The sequence below is a fragment of the Saccopteryx bilineata genome, chromosome 3 (genome assembly GCF_036850765.1).
Source record: "Saccopteryx bilineata isolate mSacBil1 chromosome 3, mSacBil1_pri_phased_curated, whole genome shotgun sequence".
In the NCBI taxonomy this organism is placed as follows: Eukaryota; Metazoa; Chordata; class Mammalia; order Chiroptera; family Emballonuridae; genus Saccopteryx; species Saccopteryx bilineata.
In genome coordinates, this window is record NC_089492.1 from 283,127,620 (window position 1) to 283,148,659 (window position 21,040).

The 21,040-nt window shown below is 52.3% G+C and overlaps 1 protein-coding gene across 6 annotated transcripts in view; it reads right to left on the reverse strand.

Annotated features, from left to right (window-relative positions):
- Positions 1 to 21,040, reverse strand: part of KAZN (kazrin, periplakin interacting protein) — a 760,285-nt gene that overhangs the window by 52,827 nt on the left and 686,418 nt on the right. For all 6 annotated transcript variants that reach the window (XM_066270382.1, XM_066270383.1, XM_066270384.1 and 3 more), the window contains one exon: positions 2,437 to 2,573. In XM_066270382.1, the coding sequence (XP_066126479.1) occupies positions 2,437 to 2,573 (137 nt within the window). The remainder of the gene's footprint in view (positions 1 to 2,436; positions 2,574 to 21,040) is intronic.

The following is a 21,040-nucleotide window of genomic DNA, read 5'->3' on the forward strand; positions in this document are numbered from 1 at the left end:
AGGCAACTGTTACATAATGATATCAGTGTATCTTCTTTTCCTAGTTTCCTTTTCTCTTCCTGCTCCAGTTCCAACAACTCGGTCAATTTCTCTGGAACCAGCTCTAGGAGCTCCTCCATGCCAACCTCACCCATGCTGGGTTAAGCTGTTTGCCATCTGATCACAGCCTTGTTGATTTTTGCAACCTCTGCACTATAGCATCATGATGACTGTGATATCACTAGACGATTGGAATTTTTCAGTTCCACTATAATTTTTTTTGTGTGTGTGAGAGGAAGGGAGATAGACTGATTCCTACATACGCCCCAACTGGGATCTACTCGAAAACCATCTAGGGCTGATGATCAAATCAATCAAGCTATTTTTAGTGCCTGAAGCTGATGGACTAGGACCAACTGAGCTATCCTCAGCACCCAGGGCCATACTCAAACCAATCGAGCCACTGGGTGCAGGAGAGGGAGGGGGAGAGAAGCAGATGGTCACTTCTCCTGTGTGCTCTGACCAGGAATCAAACCCAGGATGTTCATATGCCAGACCAAGGCTCTATCCACTGAGCAAACCTGCCAGGGCCAGTTCCACTATAATTATTTATTTATTTATTTATTCATTTTAAAGAGGAGAGAGAGAGGGAGAGAGAGAGACAGAGAGGAGAGAGAGACAGGGGGGAGGAGCTGGAAGCATCAACTCCCATATGTGCCTTGACCAGGCAAGCCCAGGGTTTTGAACCGGCGACCTCAGCATTTCCAGGTCAATGCTTTATTCACTGCGCCACCACAGGTCAGGCCCAGTTCCACTATAATTTTATGGGAACACTGTCATATACGTGGTCTGTCATTTGATTAAGACATCATTATAGGGCACATCATAGTCTAAATGTTGTGTCCCATCAAAATTCACACAGAATCCTAATGCCCAGTGTGATGGTTTAGGAGGTGGGACTTCCGAGAGGTGCTTAGGTCAGGAGGGTGGAACCCTCCTCAGTGGGATTAGTGCCCTTATAAACGAGACCCAGTGAGCTCCCTCATTCTCCCACCATGTGAGAACACAGTGAAAAGTCTGAGACCTAAAAGACGGCCAGGAAGACAGGCCGCACTGGGTTCCCTTTCCTCCTCTTTGCTTCCACAGATTTTCTCCTTATGCCACATCCTGTCTTGAAGTGACCAGCCTGGGAAGGCCATCTCCAGAGAGACCCAGCTCACCCACTATGAAGGACGCAGGCAGCGGAAGCCGGGGCCCTGCTGCTCGGCTTGGCACCCAGGACAGGAAAGTTTCAGCCCACTGGCCGTGTGGATGGCCTGGTGCAGCGAGCTCTCCTGGGCTGTCCCATCGGGGAGAGGGAGGGATTGCTCGTGTGAATGGTGAGAGGAGGGTCACTACTGGGGAAGACCAAAATGGCTGCAGGGATGAAGCTTAGATTCAAATCCCATCTCTGACACTCTGGTCTCTCCACTCGGAGACAACACACGTGAATGCACTCATGTAACTGGCCTGCCGCCACCAACTGTTCAAAGAACTATCAAACCTTCCATGGCCAACAAAGCTGAATGAACCCCCAGCCTCCATTTTCTCCCCGTGGGAACAGTACATGGGAACCTGGGTCACAGCCCTTGTCATATGGTGTCACGCACCTGAAGAGCAGCTATCCAGTTTTCCTGCCCTGCACAGCAGAAGGTTACAACTCTGTCCCTGCAGATGCCGCAGCTCACTAAGGCCTGCTCGGCTGGGGGAACTAACTCTTTTTTCTTAAAGTTTTGGTATCCACATTGGCATATCCACAACACATATACCAGGCAGATATTTGCTGAACCAAGTTCCTCCCTTTTTTGACCATAAGCTCCTACTCATCCCACAGAGCCCAACTCATAGTCACCTCCTCGGTGAAGCCTTCCAAGACTGTCTCCCTGCATACACAATTTCTGCTCTCTCGTTGGTGCTCTCCAGCTCTCTCCTCACACATTTATTATGGTATTAGTAACAAGATGCACAGCTAACATTTCCTGAGCGCTTACTACACACTGGGCACCCTGCTGAGCACTCTACAGTGAGCATCTCTAACAGTCCTCATCACAGCCCTACAAGGTCTGCGCCATCCTCACCATTAAGCAGATGGGGAAACTGAGGTTTTGAGATGTCCAAGGGCACATACACAGGGAGCCAGGATCTAAACCCGGGCCAGCCTTTGTCCACTGTCCCTGCTCCACCCTACTGAGCCATCGTGTCCGTGCTTGTTGCCCAGGAGCCATGGAGCCCCCAGCCACGAGCTGTGCCCATTTCATTTCAGTGCCCAGGCCGGGCTACACACGTCAGAGGCCTCCCCCACAAGGGAGCTCAAGTGGCTGTGTTCTGGGATCGGAGAGGCCACAACTCAGTGCAGCGGGGCGGGGAGGGGAGCGGGGGTCTGCGGAGGGCGGAGCCGTGGGGAGGGCGGGCCCTGACCTTGCGGTGCTGCTCGTAGTTTCGGATGAAGTCGCGGAGCTGCTCCTCGCGGCTCTCCAGCGTGGCGTACAGCTGCTGCATCTGGCTCACAAGGTCCGTCTTCTCGCCCTTGAGGCGCTTGCGGTCGGCTTTCATGGCTGCGGGACAGAGGAGCGAGTTAGTCCCGAGATCCTCGCTGTCTGCCAGCCCCGGGAGCTGAGAGAGGACCTGTTTCTATCCCCCCTTTTTTAATTGAATGTATCGGAGTGACTTTGGTTAACAAAATTATACAGGTTTCAGGTGCGCAATTCCACAACACCATCTCCAGTACACTGTACTGTGTGTTCACTCCTCCAAGTCAAGCCTCCTGTCCCCTATTTAGCAGAGGAGAAAACAGGGCACAGAAAGATGAATCTCCCCCAGGCTTCCATGTCACTTAGTGACATTCTCAGAATTTGAACCCAGGTCCATCTGTCTCTAGAGTTCCTATCGTCACCAATCAGTTTTACTGATCCAACCATGGGAGTGAGTCCTTGATTAAACATCTGTTCCCGCCCAGCATGAGGGAGCTGGAGGCCTGGTGAGCCTGTGACCCCATGGCCCAGGCAGCTAACAGGACGCTGATTCCCTGCAGAAGTGAACCCCTAGGGCGCATCTGAGCCCACCAGAACCACCCGGCTCAGCCCACCAGTCCATCATCTGCCCCGTTTCCTCCAGAGTGAAGAGAGTTTGAGTAAAAACACACAGCAACATATGATACCAAAAACATGAGCAACTGAGGAAAAAAAAGATACACTGAAATTCATCAAAATTAAAACCTTCTGTGCTTTGAAGGATACCATCCATAAAGTAGTAACGTGACAACTCAGGGAATGGAAGAGAATATTTGCAAATCACTATTTGAGAAGGGGCTTATATCTAGCACATATAAAGAACTCTTAGAGCTCAATAATAAAAAGACAAATCACCCAATTTTAAAAATGGACAAAGGATCTGGATAGACACTACACCAAAATAATGGCCAATAAGCACATAATAAGGTGCTTGACACCACTAGTCATTAGGGAAATGCAAATCAAAACCATAATGAAATACTACTTCTCACTCACTAGAATGGCTAAAATAAAAAAGACAATAACAAGTGTTGACACAGGAGTGGAGAAGTTGGAACTTTCATACAGCACTGGTGAGAATGGAAATTGATGCAGCTACTGTGGAAAGGAGGCTAACAGTTTCTTGAATGAGTAAACATCGAGCTACCCTATGACCCAGTCATTCCACTCCTTGGCAGGTACCCAAGAAAAAGGACTGTCCACACGAAAACTTGTAAACAAATGTTCATAGTAGGGCTCATCACAGTGGCCCAAAGGTGAAACAACCACATGTCCATCAGCTGATGAATACATTAAAGACATAGTGTACCCATTTAATGAAATATTATTCAACAATAAAAAGAATTAATGAATCATGCTATAGCACAGATGAACTTTGAAAACATTTTGCCGGGCCTTCCTTCACTTTTGCCAAATGGCCCGGGAAGGAGTGAGGCTATAGCCTCTTGCTGGCCTCTACGATTTCCTCGCTCCAACCCTGCATGTCTGCGCTGGCGCTGCTGAAGCTGTGAGCCGCTGTTCTGCCCATCAGTGGAGGGCTGCACACGAGCACATGTCTAGGAGTTGGTGACCTCAGTGGGGGCGGCCGGGGGCTATGCCTTCCCCCTCTGACTGGGGGCTCCCTGAGAGCAAGGGTTGGACCTTTGCCTTCAGATTAGTTGTAGCTTCACCTTAAGGAAGAAGTGAGAGCTCCCCCAAACTGTTTGATTAAGCACCTTCTGTGTGCCAAGTGCCATGCCCACTTTTGTGGGGGGACAGGGTGAGCAAGACACAGTCCCTCCCTTTTGAGTGGTGGCAGATTTGATTGAGGAGGCAAACCCATATACACGTGGATGACATGAGTCTCCATCCACCCTCCCAGGAGAGCCCCAATTTTGCTGTGTCTGGTTGAAATGCTCAGTTTCCCAAGCTCCCTTGCAGCTAGAGGGGGCATGTGTGTCCCAGTTCTGGCCACTAAGACGGACACAGAAGTCTATTGGGAATTCAGCTGTGTTCTTTATAGAAAAAGGTCACAGTATGCAGGCAATAACTCTTGCCTTTTGCCCTTCCATTTTCTTCCTGCTGGAAATATGGATGTGATGTTCTGAGGCACAGCAGCCATCTTGTAAGCATGAGGATGAAGACACAAGCTGAAGATGGGAAGCAGATAGACAGACAGAAGAAGCCTGGGCTGCTGACGGCATCACCCAGGCCAGAACTCCTTTTAGGATTTTTTTTTTTTTTTTTGTATTTTTCTGAAGCTGGAAACGGGGAGGCAGTCAGACAGACTCCTGCATGCGCCCAACTGGGATCCACCCGGCATGCCCACCAGGGGGTGACGCTCTGCCCATCTGGGACGTTGTTCTGTTGCGACCAGAGCCATTCTAGCACCTGAGGCAGAGGCCATGGAGCCATCCTCAGCGCCCAGGGCCAACTCTGCTCCAATGGAGCCTTGGCTGTGGGAGGGGAAGAGAGAGACAGAGAGGACGGAGACGGGGAGGGGTGGAGAAGCAGATGGGCGCTTCTCCTGTGTGCCCTGGCCGGGAATCGAACCTGGGACTCCTGAACGCCAGGCCGACGCTCTACCACTGAGCCAACCAGCCAGGGCCCAGAACTCCTTATAACAGGAGAAACATAAACCCCATTGTCTATGGGATTTCCCACTACTCGCAGCCCAATGCACTCCTAACAGACCCCTCAAGGTGGGCTACAAATGGCTTTGCTTCATGGTCTCTTCTCACAAGCTCTCCTTGGGGAGGTCCCCTGCTCTGCCCAGCTCTGGGCCGGACCCTGCCAGGGGGAGGACCAAAAAAACATGAAAGCTGAATCTCTGGAAATGAATGCCAAGTGAAGACCACCTAAAAACAAACACCATGGTGCGAGCAAGGCAGCCACTGTGTGTTCCGCCAGCTTTTCGGAAGTCGCATGTCCACAACCTGCTCCAGGAACCTCACAAGGACGAGCAGGGCCTGGGAGCAGCTGGGGACTCCTGCGCCCGTGAGGCAGGAAAGCGGGGCTGTGGTTCCCATAAAGCCTGCCGATGTCACTGTGCTGCCCCCATCACACGGGGGGGGGGCTCCCTAAAGGGGGCGCTGGCATGGTAACTCTTTGAGAAAACAAGGAGGTTCAGCAAGACAGACCCTCCAAGATTTAATTCCAGTTATGCACATTACACAATGAAATGTTTCCTTTCTTCCCTTTGTCATAGGTATATGCTTTTATTTCTCCTTCAAAACCCTATCTCAACATTCTCCAAATGCTCCTTCCTCACACAAGCGGAGGTCTGCGAGGCATGACCGGCCCTCTCTGCCACGGCCCAAAGCCCCCCGTTCCCTTCCCAGACAGCGGCTTCGCCCAGGCATGTCCCAATTCCGGCAGCCAGGCCACTGGAACCACTGCCATGGTGACGGGTGATGTCACGCCTGGCAGGCCCCGCGGGGTCACGGAAGGAGACCAGCCTCGCTCCTTGGAATGTGGGGACTCTGGGGCGGGAGGGAGGGTGAGCGCAGAGGGACCTATTTTTTCTAACTCAGGGGAGGCCGGGTGCACGCCTGGAGGAAGGGGGCCACCAGGGGCCCAGCTGCAGCCCACGTCGACGGGACTTCTCTGGGGATGTCACTTGTCTCAAGCTTCCAAGGTGGGCTTTTCCACGGCAGACCTCTAACCCAGATGTGGGGCAGCGTGGAGCAGCGCCAGCAGCCGTGTAACTTCTGCACCTGTAACTCTCGGCGGGCGGGGAGCAGAGTGAAGAAAGGTCTCTGCACCGACCCCTCTCCCCTGGGACAGAGCAGACCCTCACCTCCAAGGCCCAGGCAAGGAGGCTGGAGCCGACGTGCGAAGAGAATGGGACAGCTTAATTCTGCACTCTTTTGAGCTCCTAGGCACTGGGGGTCTGAAAGAAAGGGATTTTACAGAGTGCTTCTGGGCATGAGGGGTTTCTCTGTATCCACTGAAGCAGTGCCTGCCGTGAGAACCTTGCTGGGAAGTGAGGAGCCAGGTTCTCAGCCTTCCCTTCTCTGAGCCTCAGTTTCCCCCCAGAGCAAATATGCTAGACTCTGCGAGCTTCCTTTGGCTTCCGAGATCCCAGGAGACTCCACAAACACGTCAACGGCTGTGATCAACACCACACAGCAGGGCGGGATGGGCATCGGTCCGGGCTCGGAGGGTCTGGGTTCTGCCCCATGCTCCGAGACCTTGAGCAAGTCATTTGCCTCCCCAGACCTCAGTTTCCTAGACATGAAAAATGATCCCCACATGCCAGGCATTTTATGGGTTTTTGTCACTTATTCTCACAACCACCTTATTAAGTCATTCCACGCGACGGACAAGGAAGTGGGCACCCAGGGGGATGAAGGAACCTAGCTAAGTAGTGAGTGGCAGCACCCACCTGGCCCCAGTACCCACCCAGTCTGCTGCCCCGCTACTCTGCTGCCTCTAAAATCTGCTGCCAACCCCCAACCAACCCTGCACAGCCCTTACGGAGGGGGAAACCGAGGTTCTAAGGGTTCACTTACTCATCAAAACTCACACGGCTCGAGCAGTAGACCGTGGACTTGCATCCCGGACTCGGTTCTGGGACCCCTCCCACTCCTTCACTCACCCCGTGAAAGCACATAGTTGTGAACAGCAGAACCTGCATCGATCCGCACAACCAGCGGATGGTCCAGATATTCGCACCAGATACTCCTGCTACGATTCGCTGCTCCTACAGCAGTCACCGTCCCAGGGGGCTTTCCGAGGTTTCCATTAAAGGCAGTTTGGCATTCTCGCATGCACCCCATGGGACTGCTCGCTGGCTGCTGGAAGGTGTGTGAGTAAGCAGCTCTTAAGGAATCTTCCACCAGTCACCCCCTCTCATTCGAAGGATCCCCAGCCAGCCCCACACACAGTCTCATTCCACACAGTCAGATCATCTATTGGTCTGAGCTCAGAAGACTGCAGGCCTAGTTTTGGATGGTCCAAAGCTAACAGCCCTGATAAAAAATTTCCAGCCTGCTGGACCCCAGACAAACCTAGACTCAGGTGGAAAGGGGTAGACCTCAGTCTGTGACAATCCCAGATGCTGCCAGCAGGGGGCCCCCATTCCTCTTCCAGTCAACATTCCTAACCTGTTGAGCCTTCAGCATCTACAGATTCTGGGAAAGGGGGTGGAGTAGGCGGAAGTCAGAAGGGCCTGGCAAGCCACTCTGAATAATAATAACAACCCACCAACATTTTCTTCCTGTTCAACTTCCTTTTACAGATGGGGAAACTGAGGCCAAGAGAAGGAAAGAGAATATCCATTATCATGCAACAAGTTGGCCCAGGACTCCTGATTCTTAGGCCAACGCAGTTGGGTTAAAAGCACTGGCTTTAGAATCTGCCTGTCAAAGCCTCAGTTTCCTCATCTGTAAAATGGGGGCCGATAGTATAAATCATTCTGCCCCATACAGAACAGATGGCCAGATCCCACGAGAATGATCAGATGCAGATCTTGAGCACCCGGGGGGGGGGGGCAGAGAACCTCAGAGACACGGCCTCAGGTGCACAGAGCCCTGTATTCCAGGCTCTGCCCAGTACCAGCTGGAGGGACTCAGACCCTGCATGTACTTCTCTGAGCAAGTCTGCCAGCTGTTAAGGTCCCATGTGACATCACCCAATACTTGAATGCAATAGGTGGTCATTAAATGCTATCGTTTCTTCCTGTCCCCCCATGCCCCAGGTTCCCTGGCCTGACCTCAGACCCCAGGAGGAAATACAGGTTGACTCGACCGACAGGCTGGAATCTGAGCAAAGGGCCCAGAGAAGAGGCCCGGAGTGGGAGGGGCAGGGAGTCAAGCACAGCCCGGAGAAGCGCGCTAACCGCCTGCAGACTTGTGGCGGGGACAGGCATACACCTGCTTAGTTTGTTTTTACCTGTTTGCAAGCTGAGCAAGGTGACTTAAGAATAGGTTAGAGTTCAACCTACTTTACAAAGGTTAATAAGCAAGCTCTAGACCTATTAGGTGGCTGGCGCTCGGGTAAGAGAGAAATGCCAACCGTGCACTTGGACAAGTGGCAGCCTCCAGTGGAGTAAACCGTACCTGCCAAGCCAGGCCTGCTTAGACATGAACGTGGCTAGGTGGTCCAGGGTCTGACCCGGGACAGTTCTGGTCCTCATGAATGGAAGCCCCACTTTTTCTTTTCACCACCTGGTAAAGTGGGTTGCCCAGCTCCCATGGCCAGTGAGTGGTGGAACTGGCATTTAAACCCCAGTCCTTCGAAGTCTGGGCCCATGATCTTTCCAGAATCCTTACAGCTCCTCTCTACAAGAGCGGCCTAGAAAGTTAGGCAGCCTGCCCTTTCCAGCCTCCTGGCTTGGGTAGGAAAGGCAAATAACAGGAACACAGGTCTCATTTTTAAATCTTGTGGCCATGCAGACATGATGAATCAACCAAGCTCTAGAGCAGGGGTCCCCAAACTTTTTACACAGGGGCCAGTTCACTGTCCCTCAGACTGTTGGAGGGCCGGACTATAAAAAAAACTATGAACAAATCCCTATGCACACTGCACATATCTTATTTTAAAGTAAAAAAACAAAACAGGAACAAATACAATATTTAAAATACAGAACAAGTAAATTTAAATCAACAAACTGACCAGTATTTCAATGGGAACTATGCTCCTCTCACTGACCACCAATGAAAGAGGTGCCCCTTCCGGAAGTGCAGTGGGGGCCAGATAAATGGCCTCAGGGGGCCGCATGTGGCCCGTGGGCCGTAGTTTGGGGACCCCTGCTCTAGAGGAATCTGGGTTGACTGGAGATGTCTGCCATGGCATGGGAAGAAATGCAGATTTGCCAGCTCTGGCTCAGATGAGAAGGCAGATGCCGTCACCGATGGATCAGAGGTGGCATTTTTAAGAATCTTGTCTGGGCCTGACCAGGCGGTGGCGCAGTGGATAGAGCATTGGACTGGGATGCGGAGGACCCAGGTTCGAGACCCCGAGGTCACCAGCTTGAGCGTGGGCTCATCTGGTTTGAGCAAAAAAGCTTATCAGCTTGGACCCAAGGTCGCTGGCTCGAGCAAGGGGTTACTCAGTAGGCTGAACACCCGCAGTCAAGGCACATATGAGAAAGCAATCAATGAACAACTAAGATGTCGCAACGAAAAACTGATGATTGATGCTTCTCATCTCTCTCTGTTCCTGTCTGTCTGTCCCTATCTATCCCTCTCTCTGACTCTCTCTCTCTGTCCCTGTAAAAAATAAAACAAACAAACAAAAGAATCTTGTCTGGTCCACGCTGTGCGAAGTACCATTGCACTCCATGGAACCAAGGTCAACTCCATTGAACCAAAAGAGCGAGAGGCAATTCTCTCAAGTACTGGAAAACCAGCACATTCATATCGATGGGATGGTGGCAAGCACACTCCAACCTGCGTGCTTCAAGGTGAGCAAGCAGGTGACCTTTCTCGATTGGGTCGAAGACAAATGAAGGATCGCTGGGTTTACTTACATATCTTTTAAGTGCATCCCTGACTAGCAACATAAGCTTCTTGGGGGCGGGGCCCTGGACTGCCTTGCTCACTACTGTATCTCCTGCATCTAGACCAGTGCCTGGTACATAATGAGCGCTCAGTAAATACAGACTGGCTCTCACATGAGTGACTGAACCCTTGTTGGGTTTTCCCCAGTGTCACACATACACATACTATTCATTCTGTCCTGCATCTTTAACAGAAAACCCGCCTTCAATCCTGTTTCCCTCTCCAGGTCTCATTCCATTTCTCTTCTTTCTTTCTGGAGCAAACATGCATAAAAGGATTGTGTGTCCTTGTGCCTCCACCTCCCTTCTCCCATCCTCTCTGGTGCTGCTCTGACTTCTCCACCACGTGCTCAAGGTCACCGATAAGCTCTGCGCCGTGACTCCACAGTCCTTGCTCATCGCGCCCCGCCGGCACAGGTGACGCCTTCTTCTCTTGCCCTCCTGACCCCTCTCTCCTGGTTCCTCCTCCCGTCTCCTGCTGCTCTGTCCTAGTCTCTTTGCTGATTTCTGCTCACATCTGACCTCCAAGCAGTAGAGGTCTCAGTCCCGCTTTCCCTCCCCTTCCCAGCTGGGCTCGTCCGGCCTCCTCACTTTAAATCCAGCAGCATGCTGATGCCTCCCAGCTGGCTGTTCCCAGCCTGGACCTCGCCCTTGAACCCAACACCTCCACCATCTAACAGCACCTCCAACTTAATGTGTCCCAGAGTGAGTCCCTGGCCAGTCCCCCCCATAACGTGCTACTCTCAGCCTCCCCAAACTCACTCCATGGTGACTGCCACCTTTGGTTCCTCTGGCCCCAAACCCCAAGATCTCCCCTGATGCTACTTCTCTCACACCCCGCCCGCAACTCAGCCACAAGCCGCGGCAGCTCCAACTTCAACATGTTAGCAGAATCTGGCCACTTCTCGCCACTCCTCAGACACCACGTTGGTCTGTGTCACCACCAACTGTGTCTGCATCATGCCGTAGCCTCTTACCTGGTCTAAGTCCAACTTAAGGCTATGTCAACTCAGCAAGGGGGGGGTGTCCCTTAAAATGCAAGTCAGACCATGTCACTTTCTCTGCACTAGGATGAGCATGAAGTCCTTAGGATGGTCCACGAAGGCCATGTGATCTGTCACCCTTTCCGCACCTCATATCTCTCCCAATCACCCCCCCCCCCCACCTGCCCACATCGCACTGACCCCACCTGGCTCCTTGCTGTTCCTGGTCCATGCAGATACCTTCTTTCCTCGGGATCTTTGCATAGGCTGTTCCTCTGCCTGGAACCTCCTCCTGTCGGTGTAGCCCGCTCCACTCCCTCACTCACTCAGGTCTTCACTCGAATGTCTTTCCTCAGCAAAGCCTTCCTGGGACGCCCTCCTCACTCCCTTCCCTGTTCCTTATGCATTGAACTCGCCAACATCTCACACCACATCTTCTGTTTTTATTGAGGGAACTGGTCGTTTAAGCACCTCTGCCTGCCTATTGAGGGCTCCCTGGCCTTATCCCCCTTATCAGGGTTCACTGATGCTTCCTTCTGGGTTTGGAAAGCTCACAGCTCATGCTGCACGTGTGCACAAGTGCCCAATGCACTGCCAGCCCTGCCCACCCCCACAGGAGGCTGCACCAGCAGCCTGGAAACCAGACCAACAACAGCTCAGGGCCTCTCAGCCTCCTGGACCAGCCTAGAAGCCTCTTGAAGGCAGGGCCTGGGCTTCATCTGACAGTATGACCAGGAGCCGGCATGAGGCGTGGCCCACGCTGATGAAGAAGTGTGTGTGTGTGTGGGGTGGGGGGTAGATAACTTTGGGGACTTGAGTGGGGTGAGGTAGGGGAGGCTCAATTCCCAGGGTCTCAAGAGAAGACAGAACAATCATTCCCAGGTGGAACATGACTGTCTACAGGCCCCTGCCCAGGGCCATCAGGGAGAGAGGAAGGGCAGGAGGGGGCCCAGACACTCCTGCCAGCAACGAGCAGCTGTGCCACGACTGAGCGGGGCCCAGCAGTGCCACACCTCCTGACTTCTCAAGAGAATACCAAACTCTAGATTATCATAATTTTTTATGTCTTAAATGGCTCCTTATTTTTCAATATTGGCAATTAATCATACTACCCGACCATGTCCGTGGGCCTCACATGGGTGCCGGGCCGCTGATCGGAGCAGGTATCCACAGAAGAGAGGGGGCACAGGAGAGATCTGGATCCATACGTGACTGGGGGACCAGGCTCTGCAGACACCTGGGTTCAAAGCCCATCCCCACCATTTACCCACTGTGTGACCTTGGGTAAGTTCCTTAACCTCTCTGTGCCTTTTGCTTCACATACAAAGTGGGGACAACAGTTTCCACCCCTCTCCATATGGTGAGTATGAAATGAGAGCAAAAGCTCTTAACCGCCGCTGCTTTGCTGAGGTTTGCCTGCTAAGTGACGTCTCACACACAGTCAGTCCTCGCAGGGGGGGCTGACCCCTCTCAACAGGGAGTGGGCACCCTGTTGGGGGCATCTGAGCAGAGGCTGCGGGACCACTGGGTGCAATGGCGTCCTGGAGCCTGGGCAGGGGTGGTGGGCGGAGGCTGGGTGCCTTTATTAGCCATCTGCAGGGACTCCACCACAGGCATGGGTGCCCCGCAGCTCCCAAGGGGAGAAACTTTAGATGGGAGGGGTGAGGACCACCCAGAGGTGGTGGGGGGAATCAGACACCTGAAGATATACTATAATAAGAGTTGCCATGGGGGCAGTGGGAGCCCTCCCCCGGCTGTTCATGGTCCCTACTGGCAGTGGGGTTACTGTCACTGCCGCCCAGCCCTCGGCTCTGGGTCTGCTCAGCACCTCCATGGAGGCCTGAGGGTGTGAGGGTGGCCGGCCCGGGCGGCCAGGCCCCCTCTTCCTGCTGAGGGAAATGAGAGGGCTGGCGGGGAGGGGGTGGTATTTGTTTTCCAGCCTGTGAAGGCGAGTCCAGGAAAAGTCCTCCTTCCTCCGAATTGCCACTAAAAATAGTGGTCCGGGATGGGCCCAGATCACTGACATTCCCTGCACTCAGGGGGGGTGGGGACTTCTGGAAAAGAAGCATCGGCCCCAGGTCCCGCACCCCACACAATAAGGACTATTTAAAGGCTGGTGGAGGTACGTGAGATCATTCTCAGGCAAGACTGGGTGCCGCCTTGGCCCCGAGAGGAAGAGGAGGAGCTCGAGGCAGTGGTTGGGAGCCAGGGAGCCAGGGAGGCAGGGGGGCAGAAGAGCAGGCTGCAAGCCGGTGTGCTGTGTGGCTGAGGGACTCACACATCATCTCTGGGTTTTGGTGTCATGCCCTCAAGATGGCCCATCAGACCCTTGGGATCTTCAGGAAGCTGCCCTCAGCACCCAGTGATTTGGGGCTTGATCTCCAACAGAGAACCAGCAGGGCTGTTGGAGGGTAAGTGCAGAAGGAGGTGACCTTGAAGCCACACACTAGAGTTGTGACCAGCAGAGAATCACATTATCCCAGGTTTGTGCACCTGTAAGAGGGATAAATGTAGCTCCTACCCCAGCACATCTCCCACAAGCAGGCACAGGTGTGTCCAGCAAAGGGCCTGCGCTAAAAGCTCACGCTAGCACTACCTGTAAAAGCTCCGAACTAGAAACCACTGGGCCACCCCTCAGCAAAAGGGCTGCACCGATGGCGGTCTCATCACCTGGTTAAAGACTCGATCTAACGAGAGGAGAGAACTACTGCCACACAGAGCGTGCGTGAGCCACCAGGTGGAGCGCCAAGGACGCAGACCCAAGAGGGTGTGTATTCTATGGTGCCCTTCATAGCACGCGAGACGGGCAAAGTTAATCTCCGTGGTGAGAGGTCAGGAGGAGGCTGTCCACGGAGGGGGACAGTGACAGGAAGGGATACAGGAGGACTTTCAGGAAGCTAATTATGCTCTCCTCTTTTTTTTTTTTTTTTACAGAGACAGAGAGAGTCAGAGAGAGATAAATAAGGACAGACAGGAGTGGAGAGCGATGAGAAGCATCAATCATTAGTTTTTCGTTGCGACACCTTAGTTGTTCATTGATTGCTTTCTCATATGTGCCTTGACCGTGGGGCTACAGCAGAGCAAGTGACCCCTTGCTGGAGCCAGCGACCTTGGGTCCAAGCTGGTGAACTTTACTCAAACCAGATGAGCCCGTGCTCAAGCTGGCGACCTCGGGGTCTCGAACCTGGGTCCTCCGCATCCCAGTCCGATGCTCTATCCACTGCGCCACCGCCTGGTCAGGCTGATGCTCTCCTTTTGATGTGGGTGCTGGTCATATAGTCGTGTTCACTCGTGACAATTCACCAAGCTGTAAACTTGAGACCGGCACTTTTCCATACGGACGTTACTCTTCAATAAAAAGCTTTTAAAATAGCGTCCACCTCACAGGACTGGTTTTATACAGTGTGTCCGTAAAGTCATGGTGCACTTTTGACCGGTCACAGGAAAGCATCAAAAGACGATAGAGATGTGAAATCTGCACCAAATAAAAGGAAAACCCTCCCAGTTTCTGTAGGATGATGTGGCAGCATGTGCACATGCACAGATGATGACGTAACACCGTGTATACAGCGGAGCAGCCCACGGCCATGCCAGTCAAGATGTGGACGGTACAGAGGAAAGCTCAGTGTGTTCTGTGGCTCGCTAAATTCGAATCCGTGACCAAAGTGCAACGTGAATATCGGCGCGTTTATAACGAAGCGTCACCACATAGGAATAACATTACTCGGTGGGATAAGCAGTTGAAGGAAACCAGCAGTTTGGTGGAGAAACTCCATTCTGGTAGGCCATCAGTTAGTGATGAATCCGTAGAGGCTATACGGGATAGCTACCTAAGGAGCCCTAAAGAATCTGTGTGTGAGCCCATATCAAACTGCACTGAATAGGTATGAAACTGGGAGAGTTCTCCTTTTATTTGGTGCAGATTTCACATTTCTATCATCTTTTGTTGCTTTCCTGTGACCAGTCAAAAGTGCACCATGACTTTATGGACACACTGTATACGCAACATGCTTGGCGCAGTGCATGGGGAGCACTCAGTGGATGTCGGTCCTTATCATGGGGGGTAGGTGGGGCACCCCACGAAATGTCCTCTCGAGGTGTGGGCAAGGGGAGTGGCTACCTCCTCATGAATCCTGCAAGTGTAATGGGGCTGAGGAGGAACATAACCTTGGGGTTGGTCCTGGGTTCAAAGTCTAGCTCCAGCCTGACCAGGTGGTGGTGCAGTGGATAGAGCTTTAGACTGGGATGCGGAGGACAGGTTCGAGACCCCGAGGTTGCCAGTTTGAGCACAGGCTCATCTGATTTGAGCAAAAGCTCACCAGCTTGGACCCAAGGTCGCTGGCTTGAGCAAGGGGTTACTCGGTCTGCTGAAGGCCCATGGTCAAGGCACATATGAGAAAGCAATCTATGAACAACTAAGGCAGGGGTCCCCAAACTTTTTACACAGGGGGCCAGTTCACTGTCCCTCAGATCCTTGGAGGGCCGGACTATAAAAAAAAACTATGAACAAATGAACTATGAATTATGCACACTGCACATATCTTATTTGAAAGTAAAAAAACAAAACGGGAACAAATACAATATTTAAAATAAAGAACAAGTAAATTTAAATCAACAAACTGACCAGTATTTCAATGGGAACTATGGACTTGCTTTTGGCTAATGAGATGGTCAATGTGCTCCTCTCACTGACCACCAATGAAAGAGGTGCCCCTTCCGGAAGTGCGGCGGGGGCCAGCTAAATGGCCTCAGGGGGCCGCATGCGGCCCACGGGCCCTAGTTTGGGGACTCCTGAACTAAGGTGTCGCAATGAAAAACTGATAATTGATGCTTCTCATCTCTCTCTGTTCCTGTTTGTCCCTATCTATCCCTCTCTCCGACTCTCTCTCTGTCTCTGTAAAAAAAAAAAAAAAAAAAAAAAAAGTCCAGCTCCATGCCTCACGGGCAAAAATGGCACCTTCGTGTGGGACTGAGGTAGGATGGAAGGGGAAAGATGTTTATGAAGGGGCACAGACAGTGATCACGTGATGAGTCAGCCTGGGCATGCCTAGCCCAGTGACAGTGATAATGGTGATGTCACGTGATAGTAGTGATGGTGATAATGACAGTGGTGGTGATGGTGAGGGTAGGGATAATGGTGATGGTGTTGGGGATAATGGTGGTGGTGATGGTGATGACAATGGCAGCAGCTAACATTATTGAGTATTTTCTAAGGGTCAATTATTATTCTATGTCTTATAAGTTTTCACTGAATTTTCCTTCCTAGCCATCCTGAGAAGTAGTTACCACCACAGTCCCCACTTTACAAGTGAGGAAACTGAGGCCAAGTGTGGCTAGACTGACCCAGCTGGTAAATGGAGGCAGGATTCGGCCCCGGTGCTCTGGCTCAGAGCTCCCGCTCCTAACTCTGTCCAGGTGGGCAGCACCTGGTGCAGCATGACTGAGTGGATGCTGGCTTTGGCCGTGGGGGAGTGGAGCCTGACGGCCGTGTTGCGTGAAACCTTCCAACTTCCTGCAGGCCCCTGGCCCAGGGCCTTCTTAGTCACGGACCCAGACAGCTGCTGGGAAAACACGGGTCACAGTCTAGGTGGGACTTGCAGCAGGAAGTGTGGGATTAGGTCCCGCCCTGCCTCCTACCGGCTGTGTGCCTTTGGGAAGCCATGGTACTTCTTGGAGACTCGGTGTTCTCCTCTGTGGAATGAGTACAATAAAATCCTGCCAACTGCACAGACTGAGAAATGCCTGAAGATGAACTTTATAATTCACAGAGAGCTTCAAAGGGGGGAAGACAGGTGTTACAACAATTGCCCACCCGTGCAGTCTGGGTGGTAAGTCTGATTACTTCTGGCAAATGCGTTCACCAGCGATCGTGTCCACGGATCTGAGCCACGTTCTCAGATCAGCTTTTGCAGCCACAAAACTCGCCTGGCGCTCACCTGTCATCTGACTCCCGGGAGACCTTCTGCCGCCGCTTCCTAATTCGGAGGAGGAAGAAAAGGGTGTTTTATTTATCAACCCACTAAAGCCTCAGCAGCAACCATTACTATTTCTAATTTTTGTTACTGTATCTGATTCCCCCTCTTCTAGGAGGACAGTGATGGCAGCTAACCAAGGTGTGGCCGGCAGAAATCCCAGAAACCAATTTTCTCTTCTTTTCTGTCCGCCCCGGCTACTTTCTGCAGTGCCGCCAAAAACTGGAGACCCCGGCCAAGGCCGTCCCTTGGCAGACTGCAGGACCTCGCTGCCACCCAGACAAGAAACCCTAAGCTACCTGACACCACTCCTTTAACTGGTGGGGACACACAGGTTTTACGGGCTATAACATCAGTCTCTCATGAGTGTGACTCACATGAGTCTGTCACGAGAAGTCTGACTTTTTGGACCTGAAGGGCAGAATGTAAGGAATGTAGCGAGGAAATGCCACCCCTCCCCAGACATCACAGCCCATCCGATTCATATAAACCTAAAATATATTAAAAAAAACCCCACAACTTAATAGTTTATAGTGTTTACTGTGTATCAGCAGTATTCTGAGTACTTCCTGTATCATTCATCTTTATACTGTCCCAATGAAGAAGGTGCCGTTATTCACTATTATTATTCCCATTTTATAGACGAGAAAACGGGTTGATGAGAGGTTAAATCCTGCAGCCAAGGTCCCACCACAGAAAAGCACCAGCCTTCAGAGGCTTATTTCTCATGACTCAAGAAAACAATTTAACCAGAGCCAGGAACGCTAAGGGGTAGGAATCTGGCCGGGGGGGGGGGGGGGGTGGCGGGTACAAACCGACTACCCAACTGTCCCTTTAGAATTGCCAGCAGCTTCCCTCTAAGCAAAGGGCACGTGCCAAAACTTTCCCCAGGGGAATAGCTTTCCTGACAGTGACAAATGCCCCAGAGTTCCCTGGGAGCCAGAGAGTCTCCCTTGCCCCCCCCAAAAAAACACACACAAGAAACAGAGCTGAATTTCTGGGTCTCTTTCCCAGTGTGCTAGAAGTACCCCGCTTTTAAAAGTTAATCCGGCAGCGCCTGACTGGTTGATTGGAGACTTGGCCTGGAGACCGACTGACATGGTGACGAGTGACAGAATTGTACAAAAACCCACAGCAGCAGCAAGAGGCATCATCCATCACCTCTGCTGTGGAGCGCTGTCCTACCAAACACTACCCCGGTCCTGCCTAGAAACGCCCTGCTCTGCAGGCAGGAGGAGACCCTCCAGCCCCACTTCCCAGGTGCAGAAGTCGAGGCTCAGCAAGTTAGTCACTTGTTCACAAATAAATCAGAGACCAGGCTGAATTAAAAATCATAGACTTGCCTGACCTGTGGTGGCACAGTGGATAAAGCGTCGACCTGGAAATGCTGAGGTCGCCGGTTCGAAACCCTGGGCTTGCCTGGTCAAGGCACATATGGGAGTTGATGCTTCCAGCTCCTCCCCCCGTCTCTCTCTCCTCTCTCTGTCTCTCTCTCTCTCCCTCTCTCTCTCCTCTCTAAAAATGAAAAAAAAAAGATTGTAAAAAAAAAAAAATCATAGACTTCCAAGAAGGCAAATTTAGGCAAATTTTCTGCCTTCCCCCCCAACCCCCATAAGGCTGACTCTGCATAGAGGTAACCCGAAGGATTTAGGACTTATCCAGAAGGACCAAAAGCTTGATTTCAGCCTTTTCCTGGACTCAAGAGTGAACCCCACTTCCTGTTCGGCCTGTGAATCTGGGCCAGTGGCTTCCCCAGGCGGAACCCTCCCCAGGACCGAGTGCCAGCTTCCTGAGGCTCTCGGCGGTCCGCTCACTGGAGCCTCCTTCCCAAGATGTGCTGCTGTGCTGGGTGGCGAGACACAGAGCAGAGGAAACAGACGGCTGGCAAGCAAGGACTTTCGGAACAGCAAGGTAAGTACTTCCCTCACACGCCCAAGGGCCTTTGCACGTCCCACCCAGTCTGCCTGAAAGGCCTTCCCTCCAATCCCGAGCACATGGCCCATTCCTCTGCCCCCTTCAGGTCTCGATTCACTGTCACTTTTTTGGAGAGGCCTGGACTGTGTCCTCCCATCCCTAAAACTGCCGTGTTACCTGACCTCCCAACACTGACTCGTTTCCTTCTAGACCAGTGGTTCTCAACCTTTCTAATGCCGTGACCCCGCAATACAGTTCCTCATGTTGCAGTGACCCCAAACCAAAAAATAATTTTGGTGGTTACTTCATAACTGTAATTTTGCTACAGTTGTGATTCGGAATGTAAATACCTGATATGCATTATGTATTTTCCGATGGCTTTAGGCGACCCCGCTGGGGTCGCTACCCACAGGTTGAGAACCGCTATTCTAGACCATCTTTCCATCTGACATCACGTATGTTTTGCAGATACTTGGTTATTATCTAGTATGGGTGGGGATTCTGCTTTTTTTGTTTCCTGCTGTGCACACAGCAGAGACCAGGGTCCGGCACATAGAAGATGCTCCATAAATATTTGTGGAAGCATTTCAACGGGGCCACAGTGGAGGTGAGTACAGGGTACAAAGGGGGCAGGAAGACAGAAGAGGCCTCCAGGAGGGAGGGTCTGAGCTGCCAGGCTTGGCAAACGGAGCCGGGGCGGGGGGTGACTGCAGGGGAGGGGATGGCGCCCGCAAAGCCGTGGAAGCAGCGGAAACCGGTGTGTTTGAAGAACCCCACTCAACACTGCGTTGCCTGAACTTCCTTCACTAAACTGGGAGTGGGGAGAGCTGCCCCCGGCTGAGAGGCAGCGGGTAGTTCTGGCACAGCAGCTCAGACACCCCTCAGAGCCGTGGGCTGGGGCAGGAGGGACCGCTGCAGGGGGCTCAGAGGATTTAAGGAGGGTCTACCGTGCATGCCGCCCTCTGCCTGAGCTGTGCCCCGCACTGGGCCTGGAAGAGCCCGGGGTGGCTTAGCCATAGAGCAAACAGCTGGGCGAGGTGACAGCTGATGTCTCCAAGTGTGCAGGGTTCTGTTAACCCAGAGGCCCAGGGTCAACTGTCCTTCAGCCCCCCCATCCCTGCCTGCGAGGGAAGTGACTTGGGCTAACTGGGTTCATTTCGACCCAATTTCCTAACACTGAAGACGCAGATACCGTTGGGAGGCTCTGAGAGCAGGACCCTCTTTCTCCACCAGCATGCGGCTGGAGCTGGCCACCTAGTTCAAGTCCCAGCCCCTGTCATTGCTAGCGGGGGGGGGGGGGGGGCTTGGGTGAGTCTCTTAACTTCTTTGTGCCTCATCTGTGACCCTGCATGCCCCGTGTCAGCCTCATGGAAGACAGACTTTCTGCTTTTGAGGAATTTACTGTGAGATCAGCAAGAAGGTCTACATACAAATGATGAGAGGCATGTCTACTTATTTTGTTCATTCATTGATTCGTTCGTTCCTTCATTCATTCATTCATTCATGGAAACTTTATAACCTACTTTAAGCCTGGCAACACACTAGCATTCATTCATTCATTCATTCATTCATTCATGGAAACTTTATAACCTACTTTAAGCCTGGCAACACACTAGCATTCATTCATTCATTCATTCATTCATTCATTCATGGAAACTTTATAACCTACTTTAAGCCTGGCACCACAGTAGCACAAACAAGATACCAAAAGCCTGACCAGGTGGTGTTGCAGTGGATAGAGCGTCAACTTGGGGCACTGAGGACCCTGGTTCGAAACCCCAAGGTCGCCGGCTTGAGTGTGGGCTTGTCTGGTTTGACGTGGGCTCACCAGCTTGAGCGCGGGGTTGCCGGATTGAGCGTGGGATCACAGACATGACCCCATGGTTGCTGGCTTGAGCCCAAGGTCGCCGGCTTGAGTGTGGGCTCGTCCGGTTTGACGTGGGCTCACCAGCTTGAGTGCGGGGTTGCCGGATTGAGCGCGGGATCACAGACTTGACCCCACGGTCACTGGCTTGAGCCCAAGGTCGCTGGCTTGAGCAAGGGGTCACTGGCTCCTCTGGAGCCCCTCAGTCAAGGCACATATGAGAAGCAATCAATGAACCACTGAAGTGCCGCAACTACGAATTGATGCTTCTCATCTCTCTCCCTTCCTGTCTGTTT